General features: G+C 36.9%; 1 protein-coding gene across 1 annotated transcript; it reads right to left on the reverse strand.

The window, feature by feature from the left end:
- Positions 1-290: 290 nt before the first annotated feature.
- LOC26529683 (protamine-like) lies at positions 291-978 on the reverse strand. Its single transcript, XM_023176389.2, has 2 exons — positions 578-978; positions 291-517 (listed from the first exon to the last, which is right to left on the reverse strand). The coding sequence occupies exons 1-2, from the start codon at positions 755-757 to the stop codon at positions 458-460; spliced, it is 240 nt and encodes a 79-aa protein (XP_023032157.2). The 5' UTR covers positions 758-978; the 3' UTR covers positions 291-457.
- Positions 979-19,725: the final 18,747 nt, after the last annotated feature.

Genomic DNA, 19,725 nt, shown 5'->3' on the forward strand with positions numbered 1-19,725 from the left:
TGCAAAGTTTGACTTAAATTTAAAAAAGGTCGTAATCTAAACATTCGTTTTTCCTAATAACAAATTGGAAGCATCATTAAATTTGCTATATAGATTAAGAAACTAGTTTGAACGTTTGAACTCTTTCTCCAACATTTATTCAACAATTCATGTTTTGTACTACTAGAAGAGGTTCGTAAATGGAGTGCAGTGAGCCATTTAAGATGTAAAAAAATAATGTGCGAGTGACCCCGGTCTTTTTCCACTATCAATTGGTTCAAAAAATAAAATGAGTGCAGTTTTATTTTTAAATTTGTACTTGTAATTACTTAAAATGTACACACTATTACATTCGTTACAAGTTTAAATTATTACATTACATGGTAAGCAGCAGTTACTTTTTTTTTGGTGGGAAACATGAACACACACACGACTACGATTTGGAGGATGGATACAGCTCGGCATAACTTTGGACATCTTACTTCCCGGTGCAAACACGGCGATGTTTATGCCGACAGCTCTTCGTTACCTTGCAGGCCTGCAAAAAAAGAAGTTCTAATTAAATGCTTTCAAATAGGTTATTAGGTTTGTTTCTTGCCATGCGACGATAACGATTCTTCTTATCTTCCGATAAACTGCACCAGGCACGCGCGGCCATTTTGATCAATTCCTGTGGCTTTAGACCACAATGCTTCTTGCGGAACGATCGAACGAAATTCAGATACCCATTATTCATAACGGGACGGGCTTGCTGCACTTGACACGCTTTTTGGCGCATGGGTTTCTACGCTTGGGGCGACAGGCCTTGCGCCTCCTGCGACAAGCTGGTTTACGCTTCTTGGGGCAAGCTGGTTTACGTTTCTTGGCGCATGCACGCGTCTTCTTTCTCATGGGGCAAGCAGGCTTACGTGGGCAGCCACGTGGCTTACGTTTCTTGGGACAAGATGGCCTCTTCATGGGAGGCAGCAACGAAAGAAGCAAGAAAAAATTGCAAAGCATGTCGATGGTTGGGTGCGGTGTGCTTCACTTAATAAAGCTCAGTCAAAATCTATAATGGCGCAAAGAATCACCAATTAAAATTCTCTTGCTTGACTCATAAAATATTGGCTCAGCATAAGCACCAATGGCCAGACCCTCTCTTCCTGCTCCTCAACCTACAATGGATTGCCATCCTGTTTCTTGTAGTCTTACATTTCGTAAAGGGAAAAAATTCGAGTCAAATGACTAAGAATGGCAAACATTAAGGTAATCTTGGAATGAAGATAGAATTTCGGTGAATATATCCTTTATAGGGTATTAATTTGGTCTATGTGGCTATATTCTAATTCAAATATAACTCGCTTTTTATAGATGTCTTGAGCTTTCCCTTGAGCTCTTTGGTGTATGTGAAGCAACAAGATGATGGCAATCACACACAAACACCCTCTCCTAACATACCAACGACTACATCTTACCCCACCTGTCTTCCATAACTTGATTTGCCTTGCGTGCTATTTTGAATTGAGTTCGAGTTGGTGGAACGCTCGTAAAGTTGGGTCCACTTAAGCGCAATTGTTGGCCATAAACCTCATCGAAGTTGCCTCATTGCTTGTGGAGGAGTGCCTTATATTTGCTTTGCTTGACGATGCAAACAGGGGCAAGGCATCATATCGTAAACAATTAGATCGTTTTGGCCACAAATTGGAACTAAATACGCCGAAGCATTGCAGTACTGGTTGTATATAAATTTTTTTTTATTATCCGTCTCTCCTCATCGAATTTCAAAGACAAACAATTGACTTGTCATTCGACATTGTGTTGTGTTGAACCCAAAATCCCCAAAGCTGAATTCGAAGGGGACGAAATTCTGAGGGGCTGGGAAAGTCCACGCAATCGGCTTATAGGCCCTTCCACTCACCGTTTTTCACTCGTGACATTTGACATTTTCACTTCGTGACATTCCCTCCACTAATCGCCGTGCAACAATGAGCAGCACTAGCGACAAATGTAAAACGCGTCATTTAAAAAAATCAACAATTCTGTCAGAACAGACAGGAAATCGGTTTTGGGACGAGGTGGTGTTTGGGAATCTTAAGAGCCGTTGTTAATGGCAATTAAAACTGCTGGTCTTATTTGGAAAAGACCACAAAAATAAACGGACAAAATCAAATTACAAATTACCAATTATGTCCTAAGGCATTTAAAGGAATTAAGGTGGAACTACGTTAATTTTGGGACGTAAAGCTAAGAGAATCGGAATTTAGAGGAACACTAGAAAACCTTCAAAATCTATCTTTTCTTTTTACTTCACTATAAGTTACTTAATTTCGAAAGCAACTTAAAAATTTAGGCCTAGAATGCTTGTAGATTCATGTCACTTACCCAATAATTATCGAAAAATTTAATCTCAGATTCAGAGGATTGGCACTAAGTGATTTCGTTTAACCTTTAAAAGAAAAATAAATAAAATTACTTTTTCGTCGTTAAATTGTTAGTCCTGTTTATCTACAGGATGAGGCGGTTCATTAAGTACTACCGGAATCGGCAATTCTTAAGGACCAAGTCTTTTAAATACTTAACCATTTCGCTTAACAATTATTTCATACTTACCGAACTTTGATAAAACTTTTATATTTCACTTGTACTGCTGCTGGGAAAACCACTTTTAATTTTATAAAACTTGTAAAGGACTAAAAGTTACAAGTTAGAAAAATAAATATATAATCTAAAATAAGAGAACTGATTGACTGTGATGCTTGTTTTGGAATGATTTTCTGTAGGTTGAAGCCGAGTACCTTGATTTTTTTGAGAAAAAATCCAAGTCATGGATTGCTTTGATCTTGAACAAAGGCCTACTTGGATAAATGATTTGAAATAAAACTTTTTGAATTTTGAACTAAGCTATAATCGACCACTACTCTTAGTTATCGATAAATTTACCGCTTGCTTTGTTAACCAAATTACTGAAACGTGTTGTAGACCGATTAATTCGGGTTTTCAGTTTTTTTTATTCATGAATATCTGGAAATTGCTTATTATTTTGTTGTGCTTATGTTATTAGTGTGTCCGTGTCTTACATATTATCAACATTATTTTCAATATGGACAAGTACTGTTATCCTAGAAAAAAAACGCTGAGGAGTTGAACTTGAGGCTTCCTCTAAGTACTTTGTAGTCCAGCAAACCAATTTATAAGCCAGAAGCGTAAAATCAAACTAGCCAACTAAGAAGATTTGAAATACATGAGTCGTGACTGACCCTCTTGAATGATAATGAAGATTTTACAATGTTTCAAGCTCGAACAGCCAACTAACTACCTTTAAGCAAAGCTCTGCTGCCTTGCCCAGAAAATGTGTTGCCGCCTCCGGCATAATTAAAAAACCACCAAAGTATCCTTTCCTTACAGCTATATTTTGGCTAATTTTCTGTTTTGCTTTTCATGTTGTTGTTGTTGTTTTTTTTTAATGCTTGCCCATGTCATATTTATCACTACCTGCACTTTATTCCGGCAGCCACAATAAATTGTTTGGGGGCTCCTGGAAGATGTTGGCGGCATTGGCTTTGGCAGTCCTTTTTTTTTTGTTTTTTGCTAGCAATCATTTTGCAGCCTTCACCCAACGGCAACATTATTTGACGTAACCAAAGTAATTTTAATTTTCACTGCAGCACTTTGAACGGAGGAACGAAGGAACAACCAAGTGGCACTACAATGCACTCAACCAGGAGCAGCAGAAGACTATAGAGTAGAGTTGTGTCCCGGGGAAGGCAAGGAAAAGTCTGGTTGCTTAAGCATATTGTTTATATAGACTGCATATTGAGCTGCGTTTGCTTTTCGTCCAGACTGCCAGGTGAAAAAATGGGTAGAGAAACTTGAGTGAGAAAATTGAGAGATGAAATGCTACAAAATGGCGATACTTGGAGCATACATTGTATTTCTAAAGGGTTCAACTATGGGGATAAGTGATGGCAAGTTGTTGGACAAACGGATCAAAAGCTGCTTTAAATAAAGTCTTTATCAAGAGTTGAGTTTAATTAGTTCTCGAGTTTGAATTTTGCAAAAAAACTAAAGGAGTGAAGATTTTAATTCTTTAAAAAATGAAACAACATTACCTGTGAGTGGTATACAAATTATAGGATTGCATTTGTTAACCACTGAAAATATTCGTATCGAAAAGTTTATTAGTTTCTCGCTCCATTTGCTAGCCATCCACAGAATGTTTCAAATTTTGACTGAGCCTTACATTAATTGATTTAGAATTTGTGGAAATGAAATTATGTTGAATTGAAAGTTTAAGGGACGAAACTTAAGCTCAGTCATATATATATTTTATAAGAGTAAACAAAGTCGGTTGATACAAAAGGAAAAAGCAGATAGAAAAACATTTCCAGCGGAAAAAAAACCGGAACAATCCCCATTAACTTAACATCAGGTAAATCAATCTGAGAGGAGCACATTATTCAAAAATTTATTTGGTATTAATTTTTTATTCGTTAAATCAAAATACAATTTAATACTTCGCATTGGATTAATTAATCTTTTCTTCTTTGTTGTCAGGATAATTTTAGTTTGACCCAGAAACATATTTTAGTAAAATCAATCCAAAATTTGCACGCTCTTGAATATTGTAGTCCCATTGCCACTTTGTTCGTTTTTATGGTATTTATTTATGGGTAGGTTATTTACTCTAAGTTCTCAATCCAGCTAAGAGCGGTTAAGCTCTTGTTTTTGAATAGAGAGCGCCACCGAAGCAATTTTTTGCTTCCAATAAAGTAGACGGTAATCACGAATGTCATCATTTAGCACATTTATATATATACCTCACTTCTTTCCAAAAACAACTTCATTTAGGTTAAAAAAATTAGATTTCTGGACTCTGAAACTATAAGATCTGCACCTCTGATGTCTATAAGGGCTTTGTTTGCAATCAAATGCATATTTTATGCATAACAACAAAACCAAAACAAAAACAATGTTGCCTTAGACATACATACAATGTTTGTGTAGTGAAATAAATTAAATTTTCCTGGCTTTGGGTTTTTGAATTTATCTTAGTTTCTTAGTACTATAATGAGACACAAGGACACTCTTTACAACTTTTGGGATCTGCATGCTTTCCTATAGACATATATATAACGCTTGTTCATGGTTTTTTTCATATATAACAACTTAAAAGCTAATTGCTCCGAAAACTCAAAAAAATCTTATAAAGAAATTTGTTCAAAGAATAATCAAAATGCGTTTTAATAGACATTTGATCACTAAATAGATATTTTAATTGTGGAATAATCACTTTGACTACCCAGAGGTTTTTTTTTTCTATTGTAAAATAAAATTCCACAACTAGTCTTACATTTTCTGCTGTTAGCAGTGATTATTCACGTATTGTCTTATCTGCTTCCCACGAAATTTTCGGAAAATATATATTGCAAATTTCTAGGAAATGTTATTTGGGGTAAGAGCTCATATGTTAACCTTTATAAGCATGATGTTGCACTGTATAATACTTAGACGTTGTGTCTGTAGCAATGATTTTGATAACTTTATAATGAATTAAACAAACAAAATGAGATAAGTCTTTTTATGGGAATGCTCGTAATTGATATGCGATTCTTGTTTGCTATAAAAAGACGCTTCTATTTCAAGATTGCAATCAAAGCTAAGCGTTCTTTAAGAATTGTCACACTTAGAAGAGACTTGAAATGAAAGTTCTGGTCAGTATTAAAACGAATTTAAATTATTATAATGGAAAAGTATTTCATTCAAATTAATCTACATTTATAGATCCTCTTTATCCCTTCGATTTTCATAGTCGGGGCTAGTATAGGCCCCGGCAATAGTCGATACCCTAGCCGTGACCTTTACGGTCTCTATATTAATAGAACTTCGAATTACCACAAAACTGAAATTAGTCTTGGGCCTTACAGCAATGGTTTTCGAGGCAGACGTTTCCGCAGAAGCAAGACATTGAAACCTGCAACAAATAATGGAGTGCTTTTTTGGTGATTATTTCTATTCGGGCACTGTCCAAGCTGGAGAGCTGGAAAATGGAAAATTCTTTGAGGCGAGGAAAGGGCTTGCATAGGATGGACCGCTGGGTAACACACAAATGGGTTTTAGCCTGTCAGTAGGCAAAAAAAAAAACATTTATAAATATAATGAAGATTAAAAATTTTCAGACGGCGTAGTGCCTTTTTTAGAGTCGTTAAATTAATCATAAGTTAATCCCAGATGTCATCGTTTCACTTATCTATGCTTATTTTAAAATAAATTCGCTCCCGCTTTGTAACTTTAAAAAATAGTTTATGAAAATTTGATCATCGTTAAAATTGGATGCGGAACCACAGTTCAAGTTAAATTTAAACTTAATTTAAATTTTTGGTGTATTGAATATTCAAATTTAAATAGCCATTTTTTCCTTTGATTTTAAAAAAAAATTATGTCCTTGTTGTCCCAAATAAAATGAGACAAACTGAATTAGTCAAATTGATTCGAGTGCCTATTTCAAAAACTTTGACACTCAACTCATTGCCTTTCATTTAACCGAGTTTTGTAATTTATTCGATTTGACAAGTACTCAAACTCAAATACTCAAATGTCACTCATTCATGTGAGCTCAACTCAAATAGATTTATTTAAATTTATTCATTTCTGTCCTTCATGAGGCTATTCAATAAGTATTGCTAGCTTTTAGGTGAATTATTTGGCAAGCAGTGAAATTGATAGAATACAAACTCTCGTAAGTATTTTCGGTTTAAGTTTTTTTTTCGATTTTGAGATAATGTTATACCTTTATCACTTATTTTTTAAAAACGATATTTCCACCTCGGTAAGCTAGGCACTCCTAAAAATATGCGGAAGTGCTCATGCTAGTGTAAAGCGAATTGGCATAAGAACTTATAACAATATACTCTATTATTCAAATGCCATTTTCGGTTTAAGATTTTTTTTTTTTTGATTTTGAGATAATGTTATACCTTTATCACTTGTTTTTAAAAAACGATATTTCCACCTCGGTAAGCTAGGCACTCCTAAAAATATGCGGAAGTGCTTATGCTAGTGTAGAGCGAATTGGCATAAGAACTTATAACAATATACTCTATTATTCAAATGCCAGTTCTCTATTTACTTGTTATGTCAGTGGCAACACTTGGGCGACTTTTATTATACCATACACCCATAGGGTGAAATGGTATATTAAAGTCGCCAAAATGTATGTAACAGGCAGAAGGAAGCATCTCCGACCCCACAAAGTATGTATATTCTTGATCAGGATCAACAACCGAGTCGATCTAGCCATGTCCGTCTGTCTGTCTGTCCGTCTGTCCGGCCGTCCGTCCGTCTGTATGAGCACGCAGATCTCGGAGACTATAAGAGCTAGAGCCACCAAATTTGGTATGCAGTCTCGTGTGGTATGTACAGTTATCGAGTTTGTTTCAAATTTTTGCCACGCCCCCTTACGCCCCCGGAATTTACATAAAACTGATTTTCTTAAAAACTATGAAAGCTACCGACATTAAATTAGGTACATATGTAAGCTAGCCTAATAGACGCGCAGATATTGACTATTTAATAATTTTGCCACGCCCACTTACGCCTCCATAATTTAGAAAAAACCGATTGGCTCTTGCAATTTTTTGACCATCGCGATCAAATTTGGCAGACTAGTAAATCTTATCTATTTCTATCAAACTACCAAATTTGAAAATCGGACTAGAAACATGCAAAATATACGTATGAACGTATTTTGCTACGCGATCCATAACGACAGATCTAGCGGCGGCGCTAGAGTGCTCGTGTGTTTGTAGAGTGAGCGAGATAGCATATGGTATGAAGCACGTTAAAACAATTTAATAGACATACATTTGGTTTTCGAAATTTTAAATATTTGTTTCACCTGGTGTATGGTATACCCAAGTCGGCGAGACGACTTACTTACTTCATTTTTAATATGTTGACTATGTATTTGCATAGTCCGTATGATGGAGAACCAATTGATGAGCAGATTGGTCTCAATGGCGTACCTTCTTTATGAATTTTAGGTAATCCATATATTCTTGGTGGAATTGATGTGTTTGTTATAATCTTTCTTTGTTCGGTCCATGAAATAAGTTCATAATTTTTCCACCAGTAGTCTAGTGGTTGGGTCCTTCCTTAAAGTTTTATATGTATTTAAATCGTTAAGTATACTATCCATTTTTTTGTCATACTCCGTCTTATCCATTGCAACTGTCTTATTCCCTTTATCTGAAGTTAAAATTAATATGTCATCATTCTGTCTAAGAAATTTCTTTGATTGTTCCACTGTGTCAAGCATTGCACGATCAGCTGCGTCTTCTCTTTATTAATAGAAAATGAATGTTTTGTGGTCTTTTATTAATAAAGAGAATTTTGTGCGTGCTTTCTCTTGTTTCTCTTTGTCTTTAAGAGTCTGTACTAGCTCCTCTCCGCCTGCTATATATTTAAAGAGAGGGAATTTTCTCTTCTCCACTGGGATTGGGAACTTAGGGCCTTTCGCCAGTAACGCTTTTACGTCGGTCGGAAATTCTATATTCTATATTCGTCTTATTTACAAACCAATCGTTTGTGTTGTTGTTGTTCTTGTTCAAGAGAACGCTGTTCCGTTGTTTTCGTAGTCTCTCATGTTTGGATTCGTGATGTCTCTTCAAAGTTGTTGATAATTTTTCGCCTATCGTGCTCTCACTCTTCATGAATGTTTTAAAATCATTTTCGTCCAGCTGTTCTTGTAACTTTTTTGTTGCTTTTTCCTTCTCTTTGTTTTGTCTGGCTAGTATGTTATGTTTATGTTTTATTAATAAGCTAATTTTGATTTCCTACATTTTAAGAGAAATTTTATGCTAGACTTAAGTTTTACTGATTTTTATACCCTTGCAAAAAGAGTAGATTAATTTTGGTCAAAAGTGTGCAACGCATAGAAGGAAGCATCTCCGACCATAAAAAGTATATATATTCTTGATCAGCACGACGAGACGAGTTCAAATAGCCATGTCCGTCCGTCCGTCCGTCCGTCTGGATCAACGCAAACTCCTCCTAGACCGTAAGAGCTACAGCGCTAAAATTTTGCTTGTATATACTGCAGGCGTTGTATATCTCGGATTCAACCGGATCGGACCACTATATCATATAGCTCCCATACAAACCGCAAAGACACGAACAGTGACTCAATAACTTCGTTATTTTCTGAGCTATTGTCGTGAAATTTAATATTGGTGAGTTTATTATACATACAAACGACTATGCCAAATCTGTATCGCAATCCAATGCGCATATCGTATGCATTGGATAGAGGGCTTCCCCATTGCTCATCCCTCCCCTTCGGCTTGCATATTCCCCTTTCCAATCCACAAGCCATTATCGTTTCTTGCGTTCATGCACTCCCCCCTACTCCCCGATTCACAGGCATAGCCCTCACTTGGTTTAGTTTTGGCACCATGCATTCCCAGCACCCGTCTCACGAGCGTGCTTGGCCAAACACTTTTGTTCTCTTTTGTTCGCATGATTTCGGCTGTTCGCGATCTAACTGCTTTCGGTCTCGCATGCGTGACGTAGGCATAGAGTACCTGCATTGGCCACCGGTACTCTCTCTCGCGGTCATACAAGCATAGTATACGTGTAGTGTGGGTGTATGCTTATTCAGCGTATTGTCACACGCATGGTATGCTAATGCATGTGTTTTTATTATTGTCTCTCTGTGCTCTTGGGTTGCCTTAATAGGCCAATCCTCGCCCTCAAGCCTCGTTTCATTTCTATAAAGCCGATTTCGTGTATTATGCTTCCCACGCATCTTCCCGCTTGTACGAAATCGCCAGCGGTTGCGTGTGGTTCGATTGGCCATGTTTGATCGTAAATTATTTGCCTTGAGTTGGTTCGATCGACCAGTGCTAGACTTGGTCGTATATCGTATCTGTGATTGCCGACTTCTAGTATTATGCTTCCCACGCATCTTCCCGCTTGTACGAAATCGCCAGCGGTCCCGTGTGGTTCGATCGGCCATGTTGATCGTAAATCATTTACCTTGAATCAGTTCGATCGACCAGTAGCAGGCTTGGTCGCATATCGTACATTTGGTTTGTGTCTCGGCTGTATCTTGTATCCGGTGTATCATTTACAGCGTTGGATTGTGTTGCTACTTGTTTGTTGTGTGGGATATTATTATCATTTATAATGTTCCTCACAATAATATTTAAATTTAAGTGTTAAAAGACACAAGCAGATTGTGTCATAGTTGATTTATGTTAGGCCCAAGATGTTCTACTGTAATTATAAAAGAAGATTGTGTCACTGATGAATTATGTTGAGCCCAAATATGTTCTACTGTAATTATAAACCAGAGGGCCGGGGCTAACTTCGACCGCGTCAAAGTTTGTATACCCTTGCAACTTTTCAACTATGCCAAATTTGATCAAGATCGGGAGACTATATCATATAGCTCCCATAGGAACGATCGGTCGAAAACAGTGACTTTCTTCAATAACTTCGTTACTTTTGACGCGATTGCTTTCAAATTAAATATTTGTCAATTTAGTATATCTGTTAATGACCGTGCCGAATTTGATAAATATCGGGTTACTATATTATATAGCTCCCATAGGAACGATCGGTGGAAAACAGTGACTTTGATCAATATCTTCGTTATTTCCTATTGTTGGCCGTTCTTTCGTAAGCATTAGCCTTTTTAGATAAAACGTTTTTCCACTTTGATGGCTATAGGTAAGGAAAAAGATACCAAAAAAGTTGCAAGGGTATGCAAACTTTGTCGCGGTCGAAGTTAGCCTCGGCCCTTTGGTTTTTTTTTCGCTTTTTCCGTCTCTTTGCAAATTGAGCATCCTGCTGTGCACCGCATTTACGTTCGATTTTTAATTTGAATAGTAATACTCTTCCTCCCACTCCTTCTCTCTTCCTATCTCTCTCTATCTTGCTTTGCTCACCTTTAAGGTATTTTTTCTCTCATTTTAATTATGAGCAAAAAATAATTATGAAGGGTTAGAAATCAACGTAAATAATATTTATGCTGTATGCGCTTTTCGATTTAAATAGGTCTCTTTTATTCACTGCCGAACCTTAAGTTGACGGGATTCCCCGGTACCTGTCCCTGCAACTGTTCTCTCCATCTATCCACCAAAGTTAATAATACATTCTTGATCAGCCTTGATCAATGGTAAACCCTAATTGATATACATACATATATAAAGCAACCAATCATTGCAAATGGACGAGAAGAAAACGATTGACAAAATATGGCGAAGAGTATAAAAAATCACCGCATTAGCAGATGAAATAAAGTCCTTAAGTCCCAAGTCCATTTAATTCGTTTTCCCTATTTGAAGTATAGAATGTACGACACACAATGAGAAGGTAAGGCAATTGGCCTTCGCCACGAAACCTGATCTCTCCGATTAAATACACAAACATCATCCATTTCTAAAATTTAAGTATTCACAAAGGGATAAATTGGCCTAAGACTATTCCAACATATACCCACCATTATTAGTACAAGTTTTAGGATCAAATAAATATTAGTAAATATTCTAGACACTTTTAATCGCAAACACGAATCCAAAAATCTTCCCTCTGTTTGTATGTAGAAAGGAGATAATCTTGGCTATGAAAAATATATCTTTGAACATTTTATCTTTTGATAAAAGCATTGCAAGAAGAAGCAATGCTCTAAAAGTAAATTCTAATCTAAGGATTATCTTTATTATATAACTTGGAGATTCTAGATATTAAAATCAAGATTAGGTATTCACGATAGAACTACTAACTTCCTACTAGCTTCATGTCTTCGAGATCTTAAATTCAATTCAGTTAAAATATTTTGCTTGTTGTCAAGCGAAGTTTACAACAAAATGGACATCGATATAGATGCAACGAAATAAAATATATGATATACACGTTTTTAATGGTCTTTTTCAACCAACAAAAAATTATTAAAAAAATGAAGTAAGTAAGTCGTCTCGCCGACTTAGGTATACCATACACCAGTAAAGCAAATATTTCAACTTTATTAAACAAATGCATTTTCACATGCTTTTTACAAGCATATCTTAGTATCTCGCTCACTCAATCATACGAGCACCCTAGCGCCCCCACCAGCCAACGGCCAACTCCGGCCTTATGGAAAAACGTTTATATGCATAACTCGACTGTTTTTTATCCAATTTTGATCAAATTTAATATTTTGATAGATATTAGTATTAAATTTAAGTGTGCCAAATTTGATTGCATGAGGTAAAAAAATACGGGAGATAATCAAGTTTTTCAAATTACGGGGGCGGAAAAGGGCGTGGCAAAATTTTTATACATACAAAATGTGTGCATTTACTAAGCGAATATACATACCAAATATGGTGTCTCTAGCTAGAATAGTTTTTGAGATAAACGCTTTTTTGTAAATTGCGGGGGCGGAAAGGGGCGTGGCAAAAATTTGAAATAAACTTGATCCCTCTACATACTACACGAGTTTACATAAAAAATTTGGTGGCTCTAGCTCTTATAGTCTCCGAGATCTAGGTGTTCATACGGACAGACGGACAGACGGACGGACGGACGGACAGACGGACGGACGGACGGACGGACAGACGGACATGGCTAGATCGACTCGGTTGTTGATCCTGATCAAGAATATATATACTTTGTGGGGTCGGAGATGCTTCCTTCTGCCTGTTACATACATTTTGGCGACTTTAATATACCATTTCACCCTATGGGTGTATGGTATAAAAACAATAAGATTAACAGATTTAAAACAAATTTTACCACAAATTAAAACATTTATTTATGTGCATTTTAATGGACAAAAACTATGTAATTTAGGACTGTGATAAACAAACTGTAAATTGTAACTATATATAAATTAGATATTAAAATGTGATTTGCATAATTTAGCAACAAATTTAAAAGTAAAGCACTTTGTGTTACTTTAATGAAGGATCTGTACTAATCACAGCTACTAACTTTCATCTTAACTCTTAGCCAAGCGCCACTAATGTCGTGTCTCTGTCCGAATGACAAAATGCGGCGCTACAAATATGTCAATAAAATGCATAAATACCACTTCGAATAGATATGCATTCTTGTTGGAGATGGAGATGGAGTTGGAGTTGGAGTTGAAGCAGTGCAGTTAACCGAGCGATCGACCTGTTTCTGACTTCGCCCGCTGCATTAACATAAATAACAAATACCAAATGAAATTTTTGAAAGATTTCCTTTTTTTTTTGGTTTTTTCTATTTATCAAATTTGAAAATATCAACATAAACATGAAATAAATGTGTCCGTTGAAAGTCTTATATACAACTCAGAAACGTATCTGAGATATACCACACGAAGGAACGAATAGGTCGCTGCTGGGTCAGATGAGTGAGGGGCACGTCGGCCAATTTGAATTTCGTTTTGTGGCACATTAAATTACTCAATGTGTAAGGTCTTAAATTTAAATTTGAAAACCATAAGCAGCAATTCAATACCCAACATTCATAGATTTGTCGGCAATGCTAAGTATCAGATTTTGATTTCCATCTAAATCAGTTGCACACACACAAACACACATACACACTCACTGACTGATGAAATGGGCCCCAATCCGTTAAGGAGCTGTAAGTGTATTCAATCTATCTTAACCATAACTCTTTTTGGCCCTTGAGTTGAGTTTTGAACAGGCCAATCGCGTCAGTTTTCCCTTAGCTGTTTGAAATTTTAATAATTATTTTTCTCTTTTCTTTCTGTCGATTGTGGTTTTATTTTAAGTGTTTTCTTTTGTGGGGTTTTGGTGGGGGGACTGAGTCTGAGTCTGAAAAAATTGCGCAATGTCAAACAAGAACTATAGCCGTGTCTTTTTTTTTGCATGCCTTCCTCTTTTATATTGTTAAAATTCCTATGAAATAAAAGCAGCGAGAATCAATTGTTTCAATTGCTCTGCGTGTGCCAAAGTTCCTTGAAACCTTGACAAACGCAACATTTCTTGTTGCTCTGCGACAGCCGCTACGCACCTAAAATTCCTATGAAATAAAAGCAGCGCGAATCAATTGTTTCAATTGCTCTGCGTGTGCCAAAGTTCCTTGAAACCTTGACAAACGCAACAATTCTTGTTGCTCTGCCACCGCCGTAACGTACCTAAAATTCCTATGAAATAAAACCAGCGCAGATCAAATATTTCAATTAGTCTGCGTGTGAGTGTAGCAAGCGCAATAATTCTATTTAATCTGCGACCGTCGCGAAGCAGTTTAAATTCCTGTGAATTAAAAGAAACGCAGATCAGCCCTTGATTTGTTGTACAATTTTCGTTTCAAGATCACTCTCCCTAAATCTGTCAAACAGACAAGTCGTGGTTTATTTTTAATATCACCTTGCCTTAATGATAAATAAATTCTCTGGCTATACTGGCATTATCTGGCAATACATAAGTTAATTTTTGTTTTGTGTAACCGGGGTTCAAAACCCTGTCGGTGAATGGCATAATTAAGAAATTCATAAAATAATCAAAATACAATTTTTTTGTTTTGTGTTGCTAAGTGTATGTGAAATGTTGGTTTCAAAAAAATAAAAATAAAGTTTTAGTTTTTTGGGTCCGGGGTTCAAATCTCCATCAGTGCATGATATAAAAAATAAAGAATATCCGCTGAAAATAAAAGTGGTTGGACCTGAAAGATTAAATTTGGAAGTCGAATTTTACATTCTCATTGGCGACATAAACGAAAAAAAATTATAAAAAAAAGAAAAAGGGAATAACATTCGTTCAGCAATTAATGGGCACTCGTGAACGTGGCGGTTGGCGGTCACCTACAAAAATATTAATGAGTGTCAAATCCACCGTGAGTGGCAAGTTTATGAAGAATAGAATAAAAAAAAAAAATGCGCAGGTATTAGCCACCAGTGGTGCTTCCCACCGAAGGTATCCTCCCAAATGAGGATGTGAAGTCACCTCCACCTAAGTAGGTCCTTGTTAGGACTAAAAGGGATAATGGAGATCTCCCTCAACCGACATAGGGGAGCATCACGATAGACAGGATAGGAGAGCCCCAAGACAGCATTAAGACAATTAAAAACGAAAATATTCAAAAATTGAAAACAAAAAGCAAACAAAATTGTGAATTAACGAAATAAAAAAAAAAAGAAAAAACACAATATGAAAAAGAAAATATTAACGCTAATATCGGCTATGCCGAAGTTTATATACCCTTGCAGTCCTTGGTAATAATAATTTTACATGTTCAAAATTTGTTTTCTGCAACTCAATTCATCAATATACAAACAAAACAATTTTACTCTCTATTTTACAATTTGTTCTTCTTCTTCCCTCATTCCCAAAGCAAAGCAACGCACGCATACACATACAGTTCATGTAGCGTTGCGTCTGTGTGTGTATGCATGTACTCTGTTGATGAAATGAACTGAAAAATTTATTATATTTATATTTTTAAAATCGAAAAACTGAAAAAAAATTTATTATTTTATTAAAATCAAAAAATAAGTTGGAGAACAGAAAAAAGTACAAACAATGGAAAAAATCAAACAGTCAAATACATGTTTGGAAGAACAAGTGGCAGTGTTGACCGAGGAGCTAAAAAAACCAAAGGAGAAAGTAACAATCTTAGAAGATAGGCGTGGGGAAACGAATATGACCTTATGCAGATAGCAACCCTCCTCGATTGCGTAAAAGAGATAGAAATATTTTCAGGCGAAGCCTGTACGTTTTCCGCGTGGATACAAAGAGCAGATATAATCATCCAGGATTATTAGGTAGTCAGGGACAAGCCAATGTAAAGTGGCAGTGATTCTCCAACTGAGCTCCAAAATACGGGCGAAGCAGATGAGATGCTCTACATATGCAACGTGCCCAATGATAGTTGGGAGGAAATAAAGGCGGCATTAGCCTCCCAGGACAAATGAGACCTAGGAACTTTGGAATACCAAAAGTGTGATAGTCCGAAATAACTCGACCCTAGAAGCATTTTACTCCCAGATCAACAAGCATCTTTCACTTATTATAGAGAAGCTTAAGAGCGAGAATCACACTAGAGAAGCTCTTGAAGTGTTAATTTGTTCGTACCGCGAAAGGGCCTTGCGCGCAATTGTAAGGGGATTGTCAATACAATTATCGGCTTTGGTAACAGTTAAGCACCCAAAAACGTTAGGAGAAGCTTATTCTACAGCGCTAGAACTGGAAATTATTCAGCTGGAAGCTGGGAAGCCCTCCCTAGCATACGCCTCTAACGAAACTTGGCACAGACGCACAGACACCCCTTACTACCGACCCCGACCCATGTATCGGCCTTCCTTCGTATGATGTATCATACGTAGCCCCAAGAGCAACACATGCCATGTCTTATGTCTATTCAATTACAAAAGCCCTTCTTAGTACAATCAGCAAATGGACCCATAAAAATTTCACAATACCTCAATGGACCTTTCTTCGCTCCTCTGGGTAATGATATTCCACTAACCTTCTTTACTCTTCCTAATTTAAAAAGTTTCGATGGCATTATAGGAGATGATATACTTAAGAAATTGAAAGCGAAAATTGATAGGGAACATAACGTCTTAATCATGGAACCGGTGGTGGTAATACCACTTCTGAACCGGGAATCGACCCAACTTAATTTTGTGCTAGAAGAAGGGCACCCCAGGAAATCAAATCCATTATTGAGAAACTAATTAATGAGTTCGCTTCCTCCAGCCATATTCCAAAGATAGATAGGAAAAAAGTAGAGGGAATGTTAAAAATACCGCCTCCCTCCAATCTGAAGCAGCTCAAATCCTTTTTAGGCATGACATCATATTACACAAAATTCATCAAGGACTATGCGAAAATTGCCAAGCCCCTAACAAATCTCACCAGAGGAAAAAACGCACAAATCAAGGCCTCACAATCCAAGAAAGTTTCCATTGAGCTTGGTTCACTGGAACTAGAAGTGTTTAAAGTCTTTAAGACCATTCTTTCTTCATCGGAGGTTTTACCTTTCCCAGATTTTACAAAACCTTTTCATCTTACTACCGATGGATCGGACTTTGCTCTCGGCGCCGTGTTGTCCCAAGTTAGCTCAGGAGAAGATCGTCCTATAACATACATCTCAAGATCGCTTGACAAAACTGGAGGGAAAGGAGATGTTAGCCATTGTTTGGGCTATGGACAACCTACGAACGTTTCTATATGGGGCTGGCTGCATAAAAATCTATATGGACCACCAGCCGCTTACGTATGCCATGAGCAAAAGGAACTTCAATGCAAAGTTGAAACGTTGGAAGGCGAAAATTGAAGAATATAATCATGAGCTGATCTATAAACCGGGCAAGGCAAACGTGGTTGCGGATGCGTTATCGCGTATCCCCCATGCCCCCAACCAGTCGGACACGAATCTATTGGTCCTCCATGACACAGACTCGTTGGCAACAATTCACAGTGGACAACAAGACCCTTCTGACCTTATTCCCCATATGGAAGTCCCAGTAAATATTTATAGAAACCAGATTATTTTCGAACCATCGCGATCTGTCTATTCTTGCATTAACCCACACCCCGGGTTCAAGCGTCACCTAGTCCCCTTGAAAACATTGACCACTTCAGAGATAACTAGTTTGCTGAAGACTTACATCAATCCATCTGTAATTAATGGGATAAAAATACCTGAAAGCCAGTTACAGCTCCTACAAACATGTTACCTAGATTTATTTAGGTCCTACAAGCTTAGGGTCACACAAAGACTGGAACTGATTTAGTAGGAGCACGAACATCGCAGAGCCCTTAGAAATCCCGAAGAGGTCAGACGTCAGCTGTTAGAACGATGTTATTAACCAAAAATGGCAAACAAAATAAAAGCGTTTACGGCAACTTGTCAGATCTGCAAGGCACTCAAATATGGCAGACACCCTAATAGGCCCCTTGTACAGCCAACCCCTGTACCGAACTATCCGTGCGAAATTCTACACGTGGACGTCTTCATGTTGGAAAAGCACAAGTTTCTTAGCTGTATAGACAAATTTTTCAAATTCGCCAAGCATTTCCCTCTAGAATCTAAATCGGCTCTCAAACTACGTGAAAAATTAGCAGAAGTGCTTCACTATTTCACGACACCTAAAATTCTGGTGATGGATAATGAGCAGGGCCTCCTTTTTCCAACAGTTCATAATTACCTAAGATCATTGGTATAGGTATACCACACCCCAACGCAGCGAAGCGAAGTAAACGGTCAAGTCGAAAGATTTCATTCAACATTCTTAGAAATCTACAGGTGCTTAAAAATAGAGTTTCCGTTACTTAAGGTAACTGAACTCGTGCCTATGTCAGTTGATAGGTATAATAACTCGGGCCACTCAGTAACGAAACGAAAACCGGCTGACATTTTTCTTGACAGGGTTTCCCGAATAAATTATCAAGGGCTAACAAATTTCAAACGCGAAACATTTGAGGACTTCAGGGGCTGATCGAACGTCGACGAGAACTTGCCTTTAACTAGACAAGTTAAAAACAAAAAACCCATTCAGTACGCCGAAGGGGAAATAGTCTTTGTTAAAAATAAGCAGATCAAGGGTAAGGAAAAGAAGTTATACAGTAAAGAAGAAGTGCAGGAAAATAGAAAAGTGACAGTTTGTACGTCTGGTAAACTCATTCACAAGGCACACCTTAAATCTAACCGTAAGCGTTCATAATTCGCACATTTGGCCTTACAACTATTCATTTTTCGTTGTTGCTGTTTTTTCTACGTTTTTCTTTGGGTAAGTCGCGATTAAAAAATTATTCGAAATCACTAAATTCACAAACCTGGTAAATAATAATAATCAATACCATTTAAGAATACTAACCTAACCTATAAGTGTAGGAGTAACTAATACACATAGCAATAAGTAATACATGTATAAAAAGAAATAGATAATAAGATACAATAAGATACACATGATCCACATTATATAGTCATATATCCGACTCCAATACCCAATAACATATAAATATTTCGGCCCCTAAAAATCATAACGTAAACAATTGTCCCCCTCAAAACCAAAGCGTATGAACGCTAATCCATAAAAATTAACATAAACAATCGAACACTTGAAGTAATAATTGTCCCCTCAAAACCAAAGCGTATGAACGCTAATCCATAAAAACTAACATAAACAATTGAACACTTGAAATAATAATTGTCCCCCTAACAACCAAAGGCGTGAGAACGCTAACTCAGCACTTAAAATCGGACCAATCAAATCGTCGAAGTATCAACCACGCCACCAAAGGGCTCCCAAATTTAGCTATAAATATAACCATAAGACATTTTTGTAATCAGTTCTAAGTTTTCTTTCAAATAATAAAGTACGTTACTTAACTCACGAAAAATATCTTTTTTTTCCTTATCGAGAAAATCGAATATTTAATTGGCGCAGTCGGTAGGATTGGAAAAAAAAGTTATTCTATCCGTGTTACATATAGAATCGTTATCCGTGTGTTACATAGAACTGGTGAATAACTATTGTAGTGAACTGTTATTCTATCCGTGCGACGTGTAGAACTGTTATCTGTGCGTTACATAGAATTAGTGAATAATCACTACAAAATAAATTTCCGATCCGACATCAAGAATTTACGGGTAGTGCTCAACAGTGAAAAATATTTTCTGCCAACTGTGCGCGGAAGTATCAACTGTGCGTTGCAACCAAAGAGAAAAATATTTACGCCAACTGTGCGCGAAAATATTAACTGTGTGTTACAACTATTAAATCCAATTGAGGAACAAAAACCGCCAACTTGTGTGCGAACAAAA

This window comes from Drosophila willistoni, unplaced genomic scaffold (assembly GCF_018902025.1).
Source record: "Drosophila willistoni isolate 14030-0811.24 unplaced genomic scaffold, UCI_dwil_1.1 Seg624, whole genome shotgun sequence".
Lineage (NCBI taxonomy): Eukaryota > Metazoa > Arthropoda > Insecta > Diptera > Drosophilidae > Drosophila > Drosophila willistoni.